The sequence below is a fragment of the Bos javanicus genome, chromosome 6 (assembly GCF_032452875.1).
Source record: "Bos javanicus breed banteng chromosome 6, ARS-OSU_banteng_1.0, whole genome shotgun sequence".
Lineage (NCBI taxonomy): Eukaryota > Metazoa > Chordata > Mammalia > Artiodactyla > Bovidae > Bos > Bos javanicus.
The window spans coordinates 17,865,966-17,887,345 of NC_083873.1; the positions used below are offsets into that span (position 1 = coordinate 17,865,966).

Here is a 21,380-nt window from a genome sequence, read left to right on the forward strand (position 1 = left end):
TACTGGCCCAAGATGGCATCACTTACTCTAACAGCCACACAACCCACTAAAATTTAGACTTACTGACTTCACTTTCACTTTTCACTTTCATGCACTGGAGAAGGAAATGGCAACCCACTCCAGTGTTCTTGCCTGGAGAATCCCAGGGACGGGGAGCCTGGTGGGCTGCCGTCTATGGGGTCGCACAGAGTCGGACACGACTGAAGCGACTTAGCAGCAGCATTTTCCTAATGTAGATAAGGGTCTGTTTTCCAGTGTCTTGTCAACATAGATATTACTCATCCTTAAAATTTTTGCTGATTGCCAAAAAGCAGCATTCTCATGTTTTGTTTTTATAAATTAAAAGTTTCAGTTGTAAATAGGTGATATGTTTCTGTATGTGGCATTTTTGCATTCTTCCCATCTCCTCATTCTTAAGTTGAGATTGATGTTAAATTGTTATGTTTACATTGTCTAGACTTGTAATGGGCTTTCTAGGTGGTGCAGTGGTAAAGAATCTGGCTATCAGTGCAGGAGATTCAAGAGATGTGGGTTTGACCCTGGGTTGGGAAGGTCGCCCGGAGAAGGAAATGGCTACCCACTCCAGTATTCTTGTCTGGAGAATCCCATGGACTGAGGCGCCCGGAGGGCTACAGTCCATGGGGTCACAAAGAGTCAGACTCGACTGAGCATGCTTGTAACATATTCTGTTCCAAATCTTAAATATACATAATTGTTTGTATTTGAGTTCTGTAAGTAAATTGGTTCACCCTTAACCACCTAATCATCAGTTCTTTTATTATGGCACGTCTGCTCATGAGCTCTTTCTTTGAGTCACGTTTCTATGGTATATATTTTTGAAGTGATTTTTGTAAGATGGCTTTCTGTTAGATTCTAAATTGCCTGAGTTTTTATGTTTGAGAATGTCTTACCCATCTTTTATGACAACTTGGTTGGGTAAAATATGTATTTGGTTCCTACTTTCTTTGTCTTAGAATTCTTAAAACATTACTCCATTTTCTTCTATTAAATGTTGTGACTAATCTGACTTTTTTCTGCTCCTTATGAGCTTTTTTTTTTTTTTTTTTGCATTCATGAAGAATTATTACTTTTCCTATACTTTCTTTCAGAAGTTTTGCTTTTCTCATGTAGGCTCTTTGTTGTTCATGTCTGACTGCGACCCCATGAACTACAGCACACCAGGCTTCCCTGTCCTTCACTATCTCCTGGAGTTTGATCAAACTCATCTCCATTGAGTCGGTGATGCCATCCAACCATCTCATCTTCTGTTGCCCCCTTCTCCTCCTGCCCTCAATCTTTCCCAGCATCGGGGTCTTTTCCAGTGAGTCAGCTCTTCACATCAGGTGGCCAAAGTATTGGAGCTTCAGCTTCAGCATCAGGCCTTCCAATGAATATTCAGTACTGGTTTCCTTTAGGATGGACTGGTTAGATCTCCTTGCAGTTCAGTGGACCCTCAGAGTCTTCTCCAGCACCACAGTTCAAAAGCATCAGTTCTTTGGGGCTCAGCCTTCTTCATGGTCCAGCTCTCACATCCGTACATGACTACTGGAAAAACCATAGCTTTGACTAGAGGACCTTTGCCAGCAAAGTCATGTATCTGGTTTTTTAGGCTCTTTATCTTCTGCGGTTGGTTTTTGTATTTAGTGTGAGGGAGGGATCCATTTTCTTTTTTTTCCGTGTAGATAATCAGTTATCCTAAGAGAATATATAGATAAGGGTATTCTTTTTCTCTTTGATCTGCTGTGCCAGCTATCATAGATCAGGTTTCCACTTATGTGTGGGTTTGTTTCTGGGAACTCTCATCGTTTCCACTGGTATACTTTACTTGTCTATTCCTCTTTTATTACCACAGTGTTTTAATTACTGTATGTTTATAAAGTCCTGAAATTCAGTGGAGTAAGTCTTCTTACCTTCTTCATTGGAAGTATCTTGACTTTTTTTTTTTTGGCTCTTTGTATTGTATGAATTTTGTAATCCGTTTGACCAATTCCCCCAAAATCTTGTTGGGATTTGGTTTGGGATTATGTTGTATCTAAAGATCAATTTGGGGTGGATTGATCTTTAAAAAATTGAGTACTCCTTTTCTTGAACCTAATATATTCCCTTTATTTTACCACTAATGATGTTTATAAATACTGTTTATCAGATTTTTTTTTTTTTTTTTTATTGGTACTTCAGGTCTAGGATGTAATCAATTTCATAATTGTCTATTTGAAAAGAAAATGCATTCCCCTGACATGGGCAGTATTCTATATACATTCACCAGACCAGGCTTGTTAATTGTGTGTTTTGGGTTTTTTTTTCTGACAATATCGTTGGATACAGAATTCATGACTTCTTTCTTTTTCTTTCAATTCAATAGCTTAACCAGACCTGTCCAAGTTTGTACGCCATTTTCTTGAAACACTGTCTTTTCTCAGATTTTGTTTCAGATCAGCTTTCTTTGTATTTTTATGTTGATTTGTATATTATTTTACCAGGGCCCCTGTAACAAATTGCTGCAAACTGAGTGGCTTCAGACAACAGAAGTTTAGGAGGCAGCTGGAGGCCTGAAATCAGGGTGGCTTCCTCCTGTGGGCTCTGAGGGACAGTCTGCTCCGCGCCCCTCTCCTAGCGCCTGGTGCTTCTGGCAGTCCTTAGCGTTCCCTGGCTTGTAGGTGCACCACTCCAGTCTGCTTTCGCCTTCATGTGGCCTTGTTATAAAAACACCAGTCCCTGGATTTAGTGCCCATCCCAGGTCCTGTGTGACCTCATTTTAGTTTAAGTAATTGCATGCACAGAGACCCTGTTTAAAACAACAGTAAGCAAAGGACAGAAAAACCCAGTCTCCCCAGCCTCTGTGTGCACTTATTGTTGATACGTAACAAGTTACCCCAAACCTAGTGGTGAGGAAGAGCCATTTTAATTCGCTCACCATTCTGTGGGTAAGGAGGTCAGGAGGGCTCTGCTGGGCAGTTGCCCTCCGGGTCTTACTTGGTTGCAGTCGCGCTGGCTTGGGCTCCAGTCATGTAAAGCTGGTCGGGTGTCCGCAGGAGCTTCACGGTAGGTCCTGCTTGTCAGCCGGGATCTTAGCTGGCTGGGGTTCTCAACTAGAACACCTACTTCTCATTTCTCCAGCGTGTGGTCTCAGAGTATTTAACAGCTGTTGTGTAGTTGTTAAGTCGAGTCTGATTCTTTCTGACTCTGTGGCCTGTAGCCTGCCCGGCTCCTCTGTCCAGGGGATTCTCCAGGCAAGAATACTGGAGGGGGTTGCCATTTCTTTCTCCAGGGGATCTTCTTGACCGAGGGGTCGAACTGGAGCCTCCTGCATTGGCAGGTGGATTCTTTATAGCTGAGCCACCAGGGAAGCCCTGTTTAACAGCTGGCTCCTCTCAAATTAAATATCCAAAGAGAAGCTGAATAGCTTTTTCTGACCCGGTCTTGGAAGTCACGGATCATCATTTTCACTGTATTCTTTTGGTTATAGGTGAGTCCTAAGTCTAGCCCAGATTCAAGGGCTGGGAAATACAATAGACTCTGCCTGTGAGTGGGACAGTGGCAATGTCCTGTTGTAAAAAAGCTTTTAGGCCAATGTTGCAAAATATACTACCTGCTATGCTTGTTAATATACATTTTTAATGTAGAAAGCATCTAATGCTATATTGATCCTTTTAACATATCATCTTTTTTTGCCTTCTATACTGACACGTCAAGAGTTTCAGTACATGAGGTTTCAGTATCTCTTGTCTCATAACTGTCTTACTTGTGAATTCTGTAATAACATACTCCCTAAGATGGCACATATTAGTGCATAAATAGACTCTTTCCTTTTCCTTCACTTCTCATCATTTAGTGACTAAACATCATTAGTAGAGGAAGGTGAAATGAGAATATTCTTTTCTTTCTAGATTAATTATGTTATGGATTAGATTTTCAGTTACTTTTATCGTGATAGCCTTTGGGAAGTGTTGATTCTGGGATCTAGAGGTCACTTTCTAATATTTATTTCACTGACTTAGGTCTTTTCTTTTTCTACCCTCACCAGAAGTAATTTGGGCATATCACTTTGTTTTAGAATTGGCATGCAGCTTTAGAATAGTGGTAACGAGAGGACTTGGTGAATATCTGTGTCAACCAAATATAATATTCAGATTGGTTAAGCCTTTGTAGCTCAGTGATTTCTGGGATGCCTTTGCATTTAGATAGGAATTACTAAAACATAAATGCTTATTATATTTAAATTATAGATGTTTTTCTAGCTAAGACATAGTAAAATCTTACAGAGAAATATTGGATAAGAATGTTACTAAGAGATTGCTTTGAATAATGAATATAATTAAGCCTGTGATTAAAATTATTTATTATTAAGTAATTATCCTCAATTTTCTATCTGAAATCTGTGGACTGTTCACTTTTAGGCTTATCTGGAGCAGGAAAGACCACAGTAAGCATGGCTTTGGAGGAATACTTGGTTTGCCACGGTATTCCATGCTACACTTTGGATGGTGACAACATTCGTCAAGGTCTCAATAAAAATCTTGGCTTTAGTCCTGAAGACAGGGAAGAGAACGTTCGACGCATCGCAGAAGTAGCTAAGCTGTTTGCAGATGCTGGCTTAGTATGCATCACAAGTTTTATATCACCTTATACTCAGGTATGTGGCTTTTGCACCATTGTGGTTCTAATTACATATATTGAGAATATGGTGTCAGAAAAAGCAAGTAATATAAACATTGACATGTACTTTGAGGCTAAATCCAAATTAAAACAATTAACCTACAGCATTTCTGTGCTGCAGCTTTCTAAGTAAATTCATTTTTGAAAAGCTTGCTGTGACCCACTCATCCCCTGGCCCCTACCAAGTATAACTAAAGTTGTTGACCAAGTATAACCAAAGTTGTTGACCAAGTCAATGGCCAAATTATTTCAAGTTTGACTTTTCAGTTCACAAAACCTGTATTAAAGACTCAATATGCATTAAACACCAGGGAAAATGTTAGATTTCTTAGCATGTGTCCGGTTGGGACTTTTTTTGCTCACAATTCCTGAGGCTCATCTTTCATCACATTTTTTTCACAGAGACCATAGCAGCACTAATTCACATCTTTGTATTTCTTTGAGAAAAATCATGTTGTTTTTCCTCATGAGAATTTCGTTTCTCTCTGCCTTAGAAGGCGTTCACCTCCTTTTTCCTCGCCTCACCTCAGCATCAGTTGGTCGATCTGAGTCTCAGGTTGGGTATCTCCTCCTCTCAGACTTTGCAGGGTATCTGTCTTGGTTGCCCTTGGTATTGTACCTAACACATTAAAAAAAATTAATTAATTTTTGGCTGTGCTGGCTGTTCGTTGCTTTGTGCGGGCTTTCTCTGGTTGCGGTGGGCGGGGACTCCTCTTCGTTGTGGTATGCAGGTTTCTCGTGGTGGTGGCTTCTGTTTTGGAGCACGGGCTCTAGGTGGATGATGGGCTTCAGTGGTTGCAGCACGTGGGCTCAGTAGTCGTGGCGTACGGGTTTGAGGGTGCGTGGGTTTCACTAGTTCGGCTCGTGGGCCCTGGAGTGTAGTCTTCGTAGCTGTGACGTACGGGCTTAGTTGCTTCATGCCACGTGGATTCTTTACGGACCAGGGATCAAACCCGTGTCCCCTACATTGGCAGATGGATTCTTATCCACTGTACCACCAGGGCGGTCACATTGTTTTATTATAAATACCAGTTTTTTGGTTGATGATGCTAATAGCAGCAGCAGCAGTAATAACAGTGATGATGATGATAATAATAGCAGCCAGCATTTACTAGACACTTACTGTGTACTGATCACAGTTTTAAAGTGCTTTCACGTGAACTAGCTCACTTAGTTCTCGTCACTCAATAAGGAGGGTGGAGGTGAGGAAACAGATGTAAATCACCCAGGCTCACACACTGCATGGAGGAACAAGGATTTGCTCCCAGACAGCGTCACTGGGATCCATGCTCTTGCCCACTCTGTGCTCTGCTGCCTCTAAAGTCCCCTGGCTCCTTGATGCTGAGGTTCTGTCTGATTTGTCTTTATTATCTTGACGCTAAGCCCAGATGGAGGAACACAGTAGACATTTAGAACACAGTAGAGATTTGTTAAGTGATAGCATAGCCTCTTAGGGAGCCCAGGTATGTAAAATCAGGCGAGATAGCTTAGTGGTTAAAGATAGCAGCTTAGAAGCCAGAAACAAGAGACTGAAATCTCGGCTCTCCCAGTTACTGTTAGGTCCTTGGCCAATTTACTTAACCTTCCAAGCTCGGGTAATGCCTACCTTGTAGGATTGGTGTGTATATGTGTGTGTGTGTGTGTATACGCTTGTGCATGTGTGTGTGCGTGCACTCAGTCACTCAGTTGTGTCTCTTTGTGGCCCCACCAGGCTCCTCTGCCCATGGAATTTTCCAGGCTAGAGTTGCTCTGAGGATTGGGTAATTCATGCATTCACTGCTGTCAGCACAGGGATGATGTATAGTAAGTATGCAGTAAGTGTAATAAGTAATAGCACAATTCTGTTATTGTAACATAAATCTGGATGGGTTACTTAGATTTTTAAAAAAGTTTAAGCTGTAAAGATTATAGATTAAGTATGAGATTGAGTGTTAATCACAGAGATTCACTTAATTGAAGTGTGGCAGGAGTTGTAAAAGGTTCTTTGAGGACTGCTGCTGCTAAGTCTCTTCACTCGTGTCCGACTCTGTGTGACCCCATAGGTGGCAGCCCACCAGGCTCTGCCGTCCCTGGGATTCTCCAGGCAAGAACACTGGAGTGGGTTGCCATTTCCTTCTCCAATGCATGAAAGTGAAAAGTGAAAGTGAAGTCGCTCAGTCGTGTCTGACTCTTAGCGACCCCATGGACTGCAGCCCACCAGGCTCCTCCGTCCATGGGATTTTCCATGCAAGAGTACTGGAGTGGGGTGCCATTGCCTTCTCCCTTTGAGGACTAGCTGCTTTTCATTTTCCTGAAGCATTGGGATCAGTGTCAATATATCAGCTTAAAGTATCCTAGCTAATGAAATGTGTAAGAGAATGAGAGTTGTTACAGTTCCTCAATCCTTGGATAGAAACAGTTTTCACAGTGATATATAATAATGGTGATATTCTTGCATCTTCTGGAAATCTTTGCAGTTCTTGGAAAAAGAAAAAGCCAGTAATACCTTTGGAAAGCTAGCAGCTGAGACCTGGGTATCTAGAAGTATATGCTAATATGCTTCTTTTGGCCTTGTTGTTTCCATTAGCATGGAAAAAAACTTTTGTTGATCTCATGCCTAAAAGCACTGAGAGTGGAAATGAGGTTTAGATTATGCTTAGAGCACGTCAAAAATCCACGATAATATTTGTACCAAGTCATATAGGATATGTGTATTCTTCTGTGTCACCCCCCTGAACTTGGGCATCTTGGCTGTAAAAATAAACCTGATAATTCTTATCCTTAAGGAGTTGGTAAGTGATTTGGTGGGAGCATAGAGATGTGATCTTAAGGCAAGCAATTGGGTATGTATATGAAAACTGCTGTGGAAGATCCAAAGAGGTGGTGTTGCTTGAGGTGAGTCACGAAGGGTGACCCAGTGTACCAGTTAGACCAGAGGGAGAAAGCTATTTCAGACAGAGGAGATACTGCAGTAGTTACAAAAGCATGGACATGTGAGGGAATTGCACCTGGGGACCTGTAGGTAGTTTGTTTTGGCTGCTCTGCAGGATAAACATGAGGAAAGATGCAGCTCGAGCCATTTGCAGCAGTCTCACGCCAAACTCCAGACTGCTCAGGACTTTGCCCCAGGCGTGGTGGAGAGCTGAGATTGTGCTGGGGAATGGTGTCTCTGGGTGTGTATTTTTATGAGGTCACTGTAAAGCCTGGAATGAGAATGGTCAAGACGTAGGAGAATAGTTAGGAGGCTTTTGGGGTGAATTCAGGCACCGGCCGTGGGAATAGAAAAGATGGGGCATATTTGAGAGCTCTTGAGCATGTAGTGTCAGTGGGATGTCGTGCCTGGATTGATTGCTGAATTGGGGGTGAACATGAAGGAGGGTGCTTTCTGAAGAGAAGATGATCTGATCGAGTTAGAAGATGTAGAGTAGGAAGGGAGGAGAAAACCGTGTCATTTTAGGTGGGTAAGATTTGAAGTGTCGGTGGCGTAGCTAGGTGAAGATGACCACTGGGTTATTTGGAAATGTGTTCTGGAGTTCAGGAACGTTGTATAGAGTTGAGATATAGTTTTGGAAGTCATTAACTCGATTAGTTGAAGCCTTGATGAAGCTGAAAAACAAAAGAGTATAGAGAATGAGAAGAGAGCGACAGATGGAAACTTGGGAACACCTTCATTTGGAAGGACAGTTGGAATAGCAGGATCACCATTGAGCTGCTGTGCCAGAAACTAACGTCATAAAGCTCGTGAAATTATTTCAGTACATTAGGATCTGTGACAGAGGTACATTGTGGGTACTTTCCCAGAAGGCACAGTGGTAAAGAATCGACCTGCCAGTACAGGAGACGCAAGAGACATGGGTTTGATCCCTGGGTCCAGAAGATCCCCTGGAGTTGGAAATGGCAACCCACTCCAGTTCTTGCCCGGAAGATCCCATGGACAGAGGAGCCTGGTGAGCTGCGGTCCATGGGGTTGTGAAGAGTTGGACACGACTGAGTGACTGAGCACTGAGAACTCAGAGAAGCGAGGCCCTCAAGCAGCCTGGACGTGTGGGGCAGGGTTCCTGAGGACTTAGCATGGCGCTTACTCTGAGTGAGCGCGCTGCTGTAGCCACAGGAGAGGGGTGAGCGTGTTTGCAGGGGCTATGGCAAAGGCATCAGATCCAAGCGGCCTGGTGGAAAGATTGGCATTAATTATCAATAGAACGTCAAATGCAAGACTTGAGAATGTTGGCCCAGGTGAAGGAGGCCTGTCCTGTCACTCTGAGAAGCTTGGCTTTTACCCTGATGGCGATTGAGACGGGGCGGGGTGGGGGGGGTCTCTGAAGAGTTTAGTGACGTGGTTGAATTTGCATCATCTTGTCATCCGGGGTACAGTGTAGAGTGTGCCTTTGAGAAGATCAAAGCTGGAAGCCAGTAGACTGATTAAAAGGGTGTCACACTTGTCCAGGCAAGAGAAATAAGGTGGAACCAGAAGTTAGGCAAGGAGTGGATTAGTGTAATGTCTGGAGGTAAAATCTGAAGGACTTTGGGACAAAATGCACAAGATGGGACGGCAAAGGGAAGGAACCAGGAAAACTCCGGGGATTCCAGGAGAATAGTGTTCTAATCCCTTGATTTGGGCAGTATGAGTGGGAAGGAGAGCCTGGGAGGAAAGAGAATGCTTTCAGTTTTTGGACATGTTCAAGGTACATGGCAATGGCACCCCACTCCAGTACTCTTGCCTGGAAAATCCCATGGATGGAGGGCCTGGTGGGCTGTAGTCCATGGGGTCGCTGAGAGTCGGACACGACTGAGCGACTTCACTTTCACTTTTCACTTTCATGCATTGGAGAAGGAAATGGCAGCCCACTCCAGTGTTCTTGCCTGGAGAATCTCAGGGATGGGGGAGCCTCGTGGGCTGCCGTCTGTGGAGTCACACAGAGTCAGACATGACTGAAGCGACTTAGCAGCAGCAGCAAGGGGGATGTCCAGGAGGGTGTGTATACGAGCAAGTTTCAAAAGGGTGTTTAATTTCAGAAATGGAGAGAGTTCAGGCTGGAGAGTTGGTGTGTATGTTGTAGTTTCCACTGTGAAAGCAGTTGAGAAGAGTGCTCCGGGACTGTGTGGGGTGAGCAGTGGGCTCCTGATCAGCTGTGGGCACCGCCAGTGCTGCAGCGAGGGGTGCAGTGGAAGGAGCCCTGGGCAGCCTGTGTGGGATCCACCAGGGAGCAGCCTTGTTGGGGTATGGATGGTCAGTAGTGTGAAATGTGGGCAGAATGGCCTGGCAAGTGCCCATGACGATGGGGATTTTTGTATCATTTGTTTGTTCACCTGTTTTTAATGGAAAATAGTGACTTTTACTTGTTCGTTGTCCGTGAAGAAAGAGAAGGTTGAAGATTCTGGATGAAGCAGGAATCGAGGACTGAGCAAGTTTCATTAGAGGGAAGGGTTTTTTTTTTTTAACTTGTTATTTTGTATTGGGATATAGCCAGTTAACAATGTTGTGACAGTTTCAGGTGAACAGCAGAGGGACTCAGCTATACATACACACGTATCCATTCTCCCCCCAACTCCCCTCCCATCCAGGCCACCACACAGCATTGAGCAGAATTCCGTGTGATCCTTGTCTGCTCTCCGTTTTAATCATAGCAGTGTGTACATGTCCATCCCCAACCCCCCAACTATCCAGAAGGAGATTTTTTTTAAACGTACAATTTTAAAAGTTACTTTCCATTTAGTTACTACAAAATGTTGGCTCCATTCCCTGTGTGGTACAGTGCATCCCTGAACCTATCTTGTACCGAGTAGTTTTGTCTCTCTCACTCCCCACCCCTGTGTTGCCCCTTCCCTCCTCTCCCCTTTGGTAATCACTGATTTTTTTCTCTCTGTGAGTTGGCTTCTTCTTTGTTATATTCACTAGTTGGTTGTGTTTTCTAAGATTCCACGTGTAAGTGATCCCATACAGTGTTAGTCTTTCTCTGTCAAACTTGTTTCATCAGCATGATGCCCTCCAGGCCCATCCATGCTGCCACAGATGGCAAAAGCTCATTCTTTTATATGGCTGAGTGGTATTCCATTGTGGGCTAGGGCATTTTGAATCTGTGAAAGGAGGAGTGTGGGAGGGGATGTAGGTATATTTATACGGCAGAGGGGAGATGGAGAGCATTCGTGTCTGGGGATTTTCTTTTTAAAGTCAGAGGTGTAGCCGTTGGTAAGAGTGGAAGTAGGCTTGAGTGGAGGGACCATAAGAATGATGGTAAATGACAGCAAAAATGGTGGTACTGCCTTGGATGGATAGAGTGAGTGTGGAGCCTGACTTTGAGAACAGGCAGGGGAGTGAAGCCTGAAGGGAGAACTTGGTTTTAGTTAAGACCAGAAAGAAGAAGTAGTTCACTGAAAAGGGCGGAGTATTCCAGAAGACAGAGTGGAGAGGTTTTAGACTGGGCGATGAAGTAATTACCAGAGCTGGGGGTTAGGAGCCATGCAGAAAATTAAAGTTTGGGGTGTGTTAGAGATGTGCAGTGGCTGCAGGGGTTTGTATTTGGCAAGAGAATAAACTAGCCTCAGGGTTCTGAATGGATTTCTGGTGATGTTACTTTTAGGCCAGCACAGGCTGAGGTTGAGTGAGTTATTAAAAGAGCGGCCTGATGGCATTTGCATTGGAGCTGAGCTTTGGCTCACGTTCCTCATAAAGTTTAGGTGAAAGTTCTTGTGGGGCATTTATTCTGCGTCCTGGAACTTCCCAATATATCCGATTTTCAGAATAGCAACCCTTTTAAAATTCTTAGTGCAGAATGGGCTTCTTAACCTGATTTCTTGGGTTTTTATTTTCAGTTTATATTTTTAAAATATAAATTAAACTTTGAGTAATACATTTTGCACTAACTCAACCGAAAAGCTCTTTGACTTGTCCTTGTTATTACTATCGTACCCTTGGTTCCTGTGATTATTCTTTGTTACGTTTCTGCGCACATCTTTTTCCTAAGGATCGCAACAATGCAAGGCGGATTCACGAGGGTGCGAGTTTGCCTTTCTTTGAAGTGTTTGTCGATGCTCCCCTGCATGTTTGTGAACAGAGGGATGTCAAGGGACTCTACAAAAAAGCACGGGCTGGAGAAATTAAAGGTAAGTAATATGTTTTTTCCCCAATTTGTCTTTCCTTAAATATTTCATCTTACCATATCTGAGACGGATAATCTTTTCTAAAAGATGAAAGTATTCGAACAACTTGAAGCTCCTTGAGAAGAGTGAGTGGGTCTTACTACACAGTTGGATCTCTCAGGCCTAACCAGTAGTAGTACTGTGTATACTCCGCATCATCCATCAGGTTAAAATCCTACTCACAAGACAGGTTTTAGAGGACTTGGATTTTGGGGGCTGGTGGAAACATATTGGTGTAATTTGGTGCCTAGCACTTCTGTGGTCTTTGTTCTAGTGAAAATGTAAGAAATTCCATAGTGAATGGGGAAAATGCCTAAATTATAAGCATCTTGAGAGCAAGGAAAATGTCTCATTCTTATGTATAACATTGTGCTTGGAACGATCTGAAATTCATTCTATGTGTGATTGTTGCATTAGATTGAATTAACATATCAAAGTACATGCAGCTTATATTTTCAGTTTTATAGTCTGTTCCCATAGTTTCAACTCTGATGAAAATTTGGCATAGAAACATTTAGAACTTGTTCCTCTGTGGCCTTTGATACCAGTCATTCTATTTATCTTTTAGACATCCTTTGACATTGGTCCTGGTCTGTTATTATTATTAACAGTAAGAGAGAGCAGGCCAACATGAAAAAAGCATCAAAGATAGATATTTAGTTTACACTCTTTGGGATCAATTCATGCTGGTAACTTTTATTTGCCTTCCCAGCAGGGAATATGTGATAGCCTGGGACTATCAGAAGCTCCCAGGAGTTCCATGAAGTATAAATTTTGGCACCAGCTTCTGACCCTGAAAAGGAAAAGGTGGAACAGGAAGGAAAATGCTTGTTAAGCTCTTTTGTCTGGGCCTGGGAATGCATTAGCAGTTGGGGCGAGTTCCACTGAATCTGGTGGTGAATTTGGTTCCTTGGGCAGGCTCGTGTCCAGTCTTGCCACCTTGGAAGCTCAGTTTGACCCATGAAGCCTGTACTTTCTTGACTCAGGGAGAACAGTTCTGAATGTGATAAAAACAGGAAGGGAACCAGTTTATCCATTTAGTTTCTAGGTCACCCTCTGGCTTACCTGGTAGCTCAGCTGGTAAAGAATCCGTCTACAATGCAGGAGACCCCGATTCAATTCCTGGGTCAGGAAGATCCCTTGGAGAAGGGATAGGCTACCCACTCCAGTATTCATGGGCTTCCCTGGTGGCTCAGACAGTAAAGAATCTGCCTGCAATGTGGGAGACCTGGGTTTGATCCCTGGGTTGGGAAGACCCCTGGAGGAGGGCATGGCAACCCACTCCAGTATTCTTGCCTGGAGAATTCCATTGACAGAGGAGCCTGGTGGGCCAGAGCCCATGGGGTTGCAGAGTCAGACACGACTCAGTGAATGAGCACACAGCTCTCTCTGTTGATTATCAGTGTTCACTTCTGTTTGTTTGTCATAGAGATTTGCAAAGAGAAGCTGAAGGATGTGTCCAGGATCCTGATGTCTGAATCTTTTACTTATTTTAACTGTAGTTGGTTTTGTTGTTTTTGCAAGGATGGATTGGTGAGGGAGGTAGGTTTGTCTGCCCACCTGGAGTAAGCACCCTCTTTACCATTTTTTGTGTTATTAGAATTTAGCACAAAGCATGGCCTAAAAGTAGGAAGTCAAGAGATAACCTGGAGTAGCAGCAGGCTTGGCCTTGGAGTACAAAATGAAGCAGGGCAAAGACTAACAGAGTTTTGCTAAGAGAACGCACTAGTCATAGCAAACACCCTCTTCAGCAACACAAGAGATGACTGTACGCATTAATACCACCAGATGGTCAATATGAAAATCAGATTGATTATATTGATTATATTCTTTGTAGTTGAAGATGAAAAAGCTCTATACAGACAGTAAAAAGAAGACAGGGAGTTGACTGTGGCTCAGATCATGAACTTATTGCAAAATTCAGACTTAAATTGAAGAAAGTAGGGAAAACCGCTGGACCATTCAATGAAAGTGACAAATAGATTCAAGGGATTAGATCTGGTAGAATTCCTGAAGAACTATGGATGGAGGTTCATGACATTATACAGGAGGCGGTGATCAAAACCATCCTGAAGAAAAAGAAATGCAGAAAGGCAAAATGGTTGTCTGAGGAGGCCTTACAAATAGCTGAGAAAAGAAGAGAAATGAAAGGCAGAGGAGGAAAGGAAAGATATACCCATCTGAATGTAAAGTTTCAGAGAATAGCAAGGAAAGATAAGAAAGCCTTTATAAGTGATCAGTGCAAAGAAATAGAGGAAAGCAATAGAATGGGAAAGACTAGAGATCTGTTCAAGAAAATTAGAGATTAGGGAACATTTCATGGAAAAGTGGGCTTAATAAAGGACAGAAATGGTAGGGACCTAACAGAAGCAGAAGATATTAAGAAGAGGTGGCAAGAATATACAGAAGAACTATACAAAAAAGATCATAATGACCTGGATAACCACAATGATGTGATCACTCACCTAGAGCCAGACATCCTGGCGTGTGTAGTCAAGTGAGCCTTAGGAAGCATCACTATGAACAAAGCTAGTGGAGGTGATGGAATTCTAGCTGAGCTATTTCAGATTCTAAAAGATGATGCTGTGAAAGTGCTGCACTCAATATGCAAGCAAATATGGAAAACTCAGCAGTGGCCACAGGACTGGAAAAGGTCGCTTTTCATTCCCATCCCAAAGAAAGGCAATGCCAAAGAATGCTCAAACTACCACACGATTATCCTCATTTCATGTGCTGGCAAAGTAATGCTCAAAATCTTCCAAGCGAAGGTGGGAGGGGGTTCAGCATGGGGAACACATGTACACCCATGGCTGATTCATGTCAACGTATGGCAAAAACTACTATAATATTGTAAAGTAATTAGCCTCCAATTAAATTAGTTAATTTTAAAAAATCCTTCAAGCGAGGCTTCAATAGTATGTGAACTGGGAACTTCCACATGTACAAACTGGATTTAGAAAAGGCAGAGGAACCAGAGATCAAATTGCCAACATCCGTTGGATCATAACAAAAGCTAGAGAATTCCAGAAAAAATATCTACTTCTGCTTCATTGACTACGCTAAAGCTTTTACTGTGTGGATCACAACAACCTGTGGAAAATTCTTCAAGAGATGGGAATACCAGACCACCTTACCTGCCTCCTGAGAAATCTGCATGCAGGTCAAGAAGCAACAAGTAGAACTGGACATGAAACAATGGACTGGTTCCAAATTGGGAAAGGAGTACGTCAAATGGTATATTGTCACCCTGCTTATTTAACTTATGTACAGAATACATCATGCAAAATGCCAGGCTGGATGAAACACAAGCTGGAATCAAGATTGCAGGGAGAAATATAAATAATCTCAGATATGCAGATGACACCATTCTTATGGAAGAAGGCAAAGAGGAATTAAAGAGCCTCTTGATGAAGGTGAAAGAGGAGAGTGAAAAAGCTGGCTTAAAACTCAACATTCAGAAAACAAAGATCATAGCATCCGGTCCCATTACTTCATGGCAAATAGATGGGGAAACAATGGAAACGGTGACAGACTTAATTTTCTTGGGCTCCAGAATCACTGCAGACAGTGACTGCAGCCATGAAATTAAAAGACACTTGCTCCTTGGAAGAAAAGCAATGACAAACCTAGACAGCATATTAAAATGCAGAGATGTTATTTTGCCATCAAAAGTCTATATAGTCAAAGCTATGGTTTTTCTACTAGTCATGTATGGATGTGAGAGCTGGACAGTAAAAAAGGCTGAGTGCCAAAGAATTGATTCCTTTGGACTCTGGGGCTGGTGAATACTCTTGAGAGTCTCTTGGACAGCAAGGAGATCAAACCAGTCAATCCTAAAGGAAATGAACCCTGAATATACATTGGAAGGACTGATGCTGAAGCTCCAAACCTTTGGCCGCCTAATGTGAAAAGCCTACTGATTGGAAAAGGTCCTGCTGCTGGGAAAGATTGAAGGTAGGAGAAGGGGACAACAGGGGATGAGATGGTTTGATGGCATCACCAACTCAATGGACATGAGTTTGAGCAAATACTGGGAGATGGTGAATGACAGGGAAGCCTGATGTGCTGTAGTCCACGGGGTCACAAAAGTCGGACACGACTGAGCAACTGAACAACAACAAATGGCCCAAAGCATAATACTTAGTACATACACAGTAAATGCTTGTGGGATGGTATGGAAGGTGGAGTAGAAATCATGTGTTCAGCACATAGATCTCCACTGTCTATTTGCAAAGTTTGTGTTTGGTGCTAGGGATGTAAAGTTGAATAAGACCAAAGCCAAAATAGCTTAAGTCACTTGCAGTTTGCATTCTGCATCTGGGAGTATGTTTGTATTAGTTCAGTTTTCTACGTGTTGCTTGTTTGCCAAGTATTTCTTAATTCCTCTGACTAGGCATTGATAAAACGTTCCTTAGGTTAATGTATACCCGTGTGCTTGAGTGTACCCACATTTATTTATTTTAGGTTAGCCATAATATTAGAGTTCCTGACCGGGTAGTCTTTAGAAATCATTCGTTGTTAGAATGGTGCTTAGAGAGTTTCTTAGCAATGATCCTTGATGGTAAAAATTCAAGGACAGGTGGTATTACATCCATTCAGTGGACCTCAGGCTTTTATATGGCATTACTAAACTGTAAGTGTATGCCTAAGTCAGATACTTTAATACCTAGATTATTTTCATGATTAGTTCTTAAGTAGTTATAATCTACTTATATAAATGTTTTCCTCACAGTGTACATTTATTATAATCACTTACGGGATAAATTAAGGAGGAGGAAACTTCCTGGGCTTTTAAAATGTTAAACCAAACCTCCCAACACAGTGATCTTCAAGCTTTGCTGCACACAAGGATCACCTAGGAGAACTTAAAAAATCTAGTGCCAAGGCTGAACCCCAGACCAATGAAATCAGAATCTCTTGAGGGTAGGACCTGGTGATTCCAAGTTGTAGCCACATTTGAGAATTAGAACTTATGAACTAGAGTTTTAAATAACCAGATTTGTTTGTTCCCTATCTATATTACTGTGACTTACCAGTGATACTGTTGGAAGTATCAGTAATGCAAAAATTTCTTCTTGGGCTTGGGACTTTATGTGATACTTAGAAATATGAGATAGAAAAAGAATGAAATAGGTGGGTTGTAGACTTATAGTGTTCATCTCAAAGCTTCTTTGATACCTTTGCCTCTTTTTAAGAAAAAAAATCTTTGAATTTTATGTTGGAATATAGTCAGTGAACAATGTTGTGATAGTTTCAGGTGGACAGCAAAGGGACTCAGCCACACACAATACATGTATCCATTCTTCCCCAGACTCCCCTCCCATCGAGGCTGCTGCATACCTTTGAGCAGAGTTCCCTGTGCTATACAGTAGGTCCTTTTGGTTTTCCATTTTAAATATAACAGTGTACATGTCCATCCCAAAGTCCCCAACTGTCCCTTCCCCTTATCCTTCTCCTCCTGCAATCATTAACTTTGTTCTCTAAGCCTGTGAGTCTCTTTCTGTTTTGTCAGTCGGTTCATTTGATGCCTATGCCTCTTAATAGTAATGATTTTAAATTCGTATTTACCATTCTAACCCAGGAATTGGTGTTCCAAGGCAAATAGGCCCTGAATGACTTAGGTATGGAATAATGTGAAAGACAGGAATAGCGTACGTTTAGCTCAGTCAGCCCATTCTGTGGTAGCAACATGTATTCTTTCTCTTCTAGCAGTTACACCGTAGCACATATATGATAGGGAAAATCTAAATAGTGGTTAATACCTAAATTGATTGCATTTGATTGTGGAACGTATTTGATGATATAACAGGATTCCTCACCTACGTTTTACTTGAGCCAATAGTAGTTAATAGATCCTGATTAACTTAATGTGATCTTGAACACTGACTGTGGTGGCAGAAGAAGCTTGCAGAGCTTTAATTTGGCTGCAGATAATCCTGGTGAATATAATGGACAGATTGACTTGGCATCAGTTTTTGCACTGAGAGGAAAAAAGACCTCGATGAGGTTGGTTGTATGCCCAGAGCTTAGGCACTATGTCCTGTGTCCCTGTGGAGAAATTGGATGCTCTGGGTCACTTTGTATTCATTCCTGTTTCTTCTTACAAGGCACTTACTTAACAGAGGGAAGGAAAGGTGATAGAAGTATTGTCTGACTTCATTATTTGAAGACTCCAGGTCTGCACATGTGCCTACTCACTCAAGCTTATTTGTAACCCCCACATCAGTGTAGCCACAGTGCTTTGGTTTGTAAACACACACAGAGCAGCAGCGTTTTAGTCACCCAGAGTACACGGTCCCGGCTCAAGTCTGAACAACGCCTTTGTGTTTCAGCTCTCATGCTGCAAAGGAGTGTGCTTTACACGGCCTGTTCAGTGCCATGTCTTTTATTTTTTAGCTTTTTGGTGATTTTGCTTTTTTAAAATTCACTCCTCTACCTTGGCATGGTGCTGAAGTGTTGTCTGGTTGTTTGAACTGCAGGAAGACTGACCTGTCTTGGGGAGAAAATACACGTGTTAGATAAGTAAGTTTTGTTCAGATGTGAATTCTGGTGCTTGTAGCCATTATTTTGGTGTTAATGAATCAACTATATATATATATATATATATATATAAATATTCATTAAAAGTTATATATTAATTGGTTGATAAAAATTTGGTGACAGGAGGCTCACAGGAACCCACCTCCATGTATCTGCTTGGAGCTGTGGTTTAGTATTCACTATATCTGTATTTGTGGCATTTGAACATGATCACTGCGAATAAGGAGGATCGACTGTTTATGTTCAGAGAGGGAACAAAAGTTTAATTAGAAATCTTCTCCCCAGAAAGAAGTTTCAGTAATATGACCCTGTAACCTAAAGGGGAGTGTAAAAATGAACTTCAGCATAGCAGAGACTTGCGCTGAAGAAACAAACCTATTTTAATTTGCACCCTCTCTGTCATCTGTTACCTTTTATAGGTTTCACTGGGATTGATTCTGAATATGAAAAGCCAGAGGCCCCTGAATTAGTGCTGAAAACAGACTCCTGTGATGTAAATGACTGTGTCCAGCAGGTGGTGGAGCTTCTACAGGAACGGGTAAGAGGATGTCAAAGAGCGAATTCCCAGAGAATGATTATGTCCAATTTATAACATTCCCTCTCCAAATAAAGGACGGTGGTAATATGGAGTAACATGTATATTTTAAGTTCTTTTTTTTCTTCCAATTTTATTGAAACAAAATCGACATACAGCATTGTATGTTTATAGTGTACAGCATAATGATTTGACTTACATCATGAAGTGACTATCACAGTAAGTTAGTGAACATCCATCATCTCATATAGACCCAAAATTAAAGAAATAGAAATGTTTGTGAGTGTGTGTGTGTGTGATAACTCTTAGGATTTGCTCTCTCAGGAACTTTAGTATATAACATACAGCAGGGCTAATGGCACTTGTAATGTTGTACATGACATCCCCAGTATTCACCTTATCCCTGGAGATTGTGCTTCTTCACTCCTTTCCTCCAGTTCCCTCTCCTCCCCGCCCCTTCCTCTGGTAACTACAAATCTGATCTCTTTCTTTGTGAGTTTGTTTGTATGTTTGTGTGTTTTTAAAGCATTCAGTTCAGTTCAGTCGCTCAGTCGTGTCCGACTCTCTGCGACCCCATGAATTGCAGCACGCCAGGCCTCCCTGTCCATCACCACCTCCCGGAGTTCACTCAGACTCACGTCCATTGAGTTGGTGATGCCATCCAGCCATCTCATCCTCTGTCGTCCCCTTCTCCTCCTGCCCCCAATCCCTCCCAGCATCAGAGTCTTTTCCAATGAGTCAACTCTTCACATGAGGTGGCCAAAGTACTGGAGTTTCAGCTTTAGCATCATTCCTTCCAAAGAACACCCAGGGCTGATCTCTTTCAGAATGGACTGGTTGGATCTCCTTGCAGTCCAAGGGACTCTCAAGAGTCTTCTCCAACACCACAGTTCAAAAACATCAATTCTTCGGCGCTCAGCCTTCTTCACAGTCCAACTCTCACATCCATACATGACCACTGGAAAAACCATAGCCTTGACTAGACAGACCTTTGTTGGCAAAGTAATGTCTCTGCTTTTGAATATGCTATCTAGGTTGGTCATAACTTTTCTTCCAAGGAGTAAACGTCTTTTAATTTCATGGCTGCAGTCACCATCTGCAGTGATTTTGGAGCCCCAAAAATAAAGTCTGACACTGTTTCCACTGTTTCCCCATCTATTTCCCATGAAGTGATGGGACCAGATGCCATGATCTTCGTTTTCTGAATGTTGAGCTTTAAGCCAACTTTTTCACTCTCCTCTTTCACTTTCATCAAGAGGCTCTTTAGTTCCTCTTCACGTTCTGCCATAAGGGTGGTGTCATCTGCATATCTGAGGTTATTGATATTTCTCTCTGCAATCTTGATTCCAGCTTGTGCTTCTTCCAGTTGACCTAGAACCCTGGGTTGGTTTCTGTCACACCACAGAATGGTGTTTTTATACATTCCAAAATGATCACCATAATAAATCTAATTATTACATGTCACCACAAAAATATTACTTAGTTATTAACTATGCTCCCCACATTGTATATTTCTCTTGGAGCTGTAGGTTTGTACCTCTGAATCAACCTCACCTATTTCTTTCCTTCTCCCCAGTCTCCTCTCTTCTGGTAAACACCTTTTTGTTCTGTGTCAATAACTCTGTTTCTGTTTTGTTAAGCTTGTTCATTTGTTTTTTTAGATTCCATATATAAGTGAAATCATACAATGTTTCTTTTTCTCTGTCTGACTTAATCATATCCTCTGGGTCATCCATACTGTCATAAGTGGCAAGATTCCATTCTCTTATGGCTAATTTTCATTGTATACATCTACCACAACTTTATTCATTCATCTATTGATGGGTACTTGGGTTGCATCCATATCTGGGATGTGTAAATAATGCTACATAGGGGTGTGTATATTTTTTCTAATTAGTGTTTTTATTTTCTTTGGACAAATACCTAGAAGAGTTATTGCTGGATCATATGATAGTTCTATTTTTATTTTTTTGAGGACTATCCGTGCTGTTTTCCTAAGTGGCTACACTAATACATATTCCACCAGTAGAGTATGAGGGTTCCCTTTTCTACGCATTCTTGACAATACTTGCTATAACTTGTTGTGTTTTTTGAAAATAGCCATTCTGACAGGTGTGAGGTAATATCTCCTGATGGTTTTGATTTGTTTCCTTGATGATCATTGATGTTGAGCATCTTTTCATGGACCTGTTTATCAGTTGCATGTCTTCTTTGTGAAAATGTCTGTTCAGCTTTTCAGAGCCTCTGCCTATTTTTTAATCTCTTTTTTTTATGTTAGTTGTATGAGTTCTTTGTATATTTTGGATATTAACCTTATCAGATGGATCATTTGAAAAATATCTTCTCCCATTCAGTAGGAGACCTTTTTGTTTTGTTGTTAATTTCCTTTGCTGTGCAAATGCTTTTGTTTTTATGTAGTCCCATATGTTTGTTTCTGATGGTGTTTCCATTGCTGAAGAGACATAGCCAAAAAAAAAAAAACGTTATTAAGGCCAGAGAGCATACTGTGTGTGTTTTCTTGTAGAAGTTTTAT

At 41.9% G+C, this 21,380-nt stretch overlaps 1 protein-coding gene across 2 annotated transcripts in view; it reads left to right on the forward strand.

Moving 5' to 3' along the window:
- The window catches only part of PAPSS1 (3'-phosphoadenosine 5'-phosphosulfate synthase 1), a 112,414-nt gene that overhangs the window by 16,076 nt on the left and 74,958 nt on the right, over positions 1 to 21,380 (forward strand). For both annotated transcript variants that reach the window (XM_061419443.1, XM_061419444.1), the window contains exons 3-5: positions 4,398 to 4,633; positions 11,598 to 11,736; positions 18,732 to 18,850. In XM_061419443.1, coding sequence (XP_061275427.1) covers positions 4,398 to 4,633; positions 11,598 to 11,736; positions 18,732 to 18,850 — 494 coding nt within the window. The remainder of the gene's footprint in view (positions 1 to 4,397; positions 4,634 to 11,597; positions 11,737 to 18,731; positions 18,851 to 21,380) is intronic.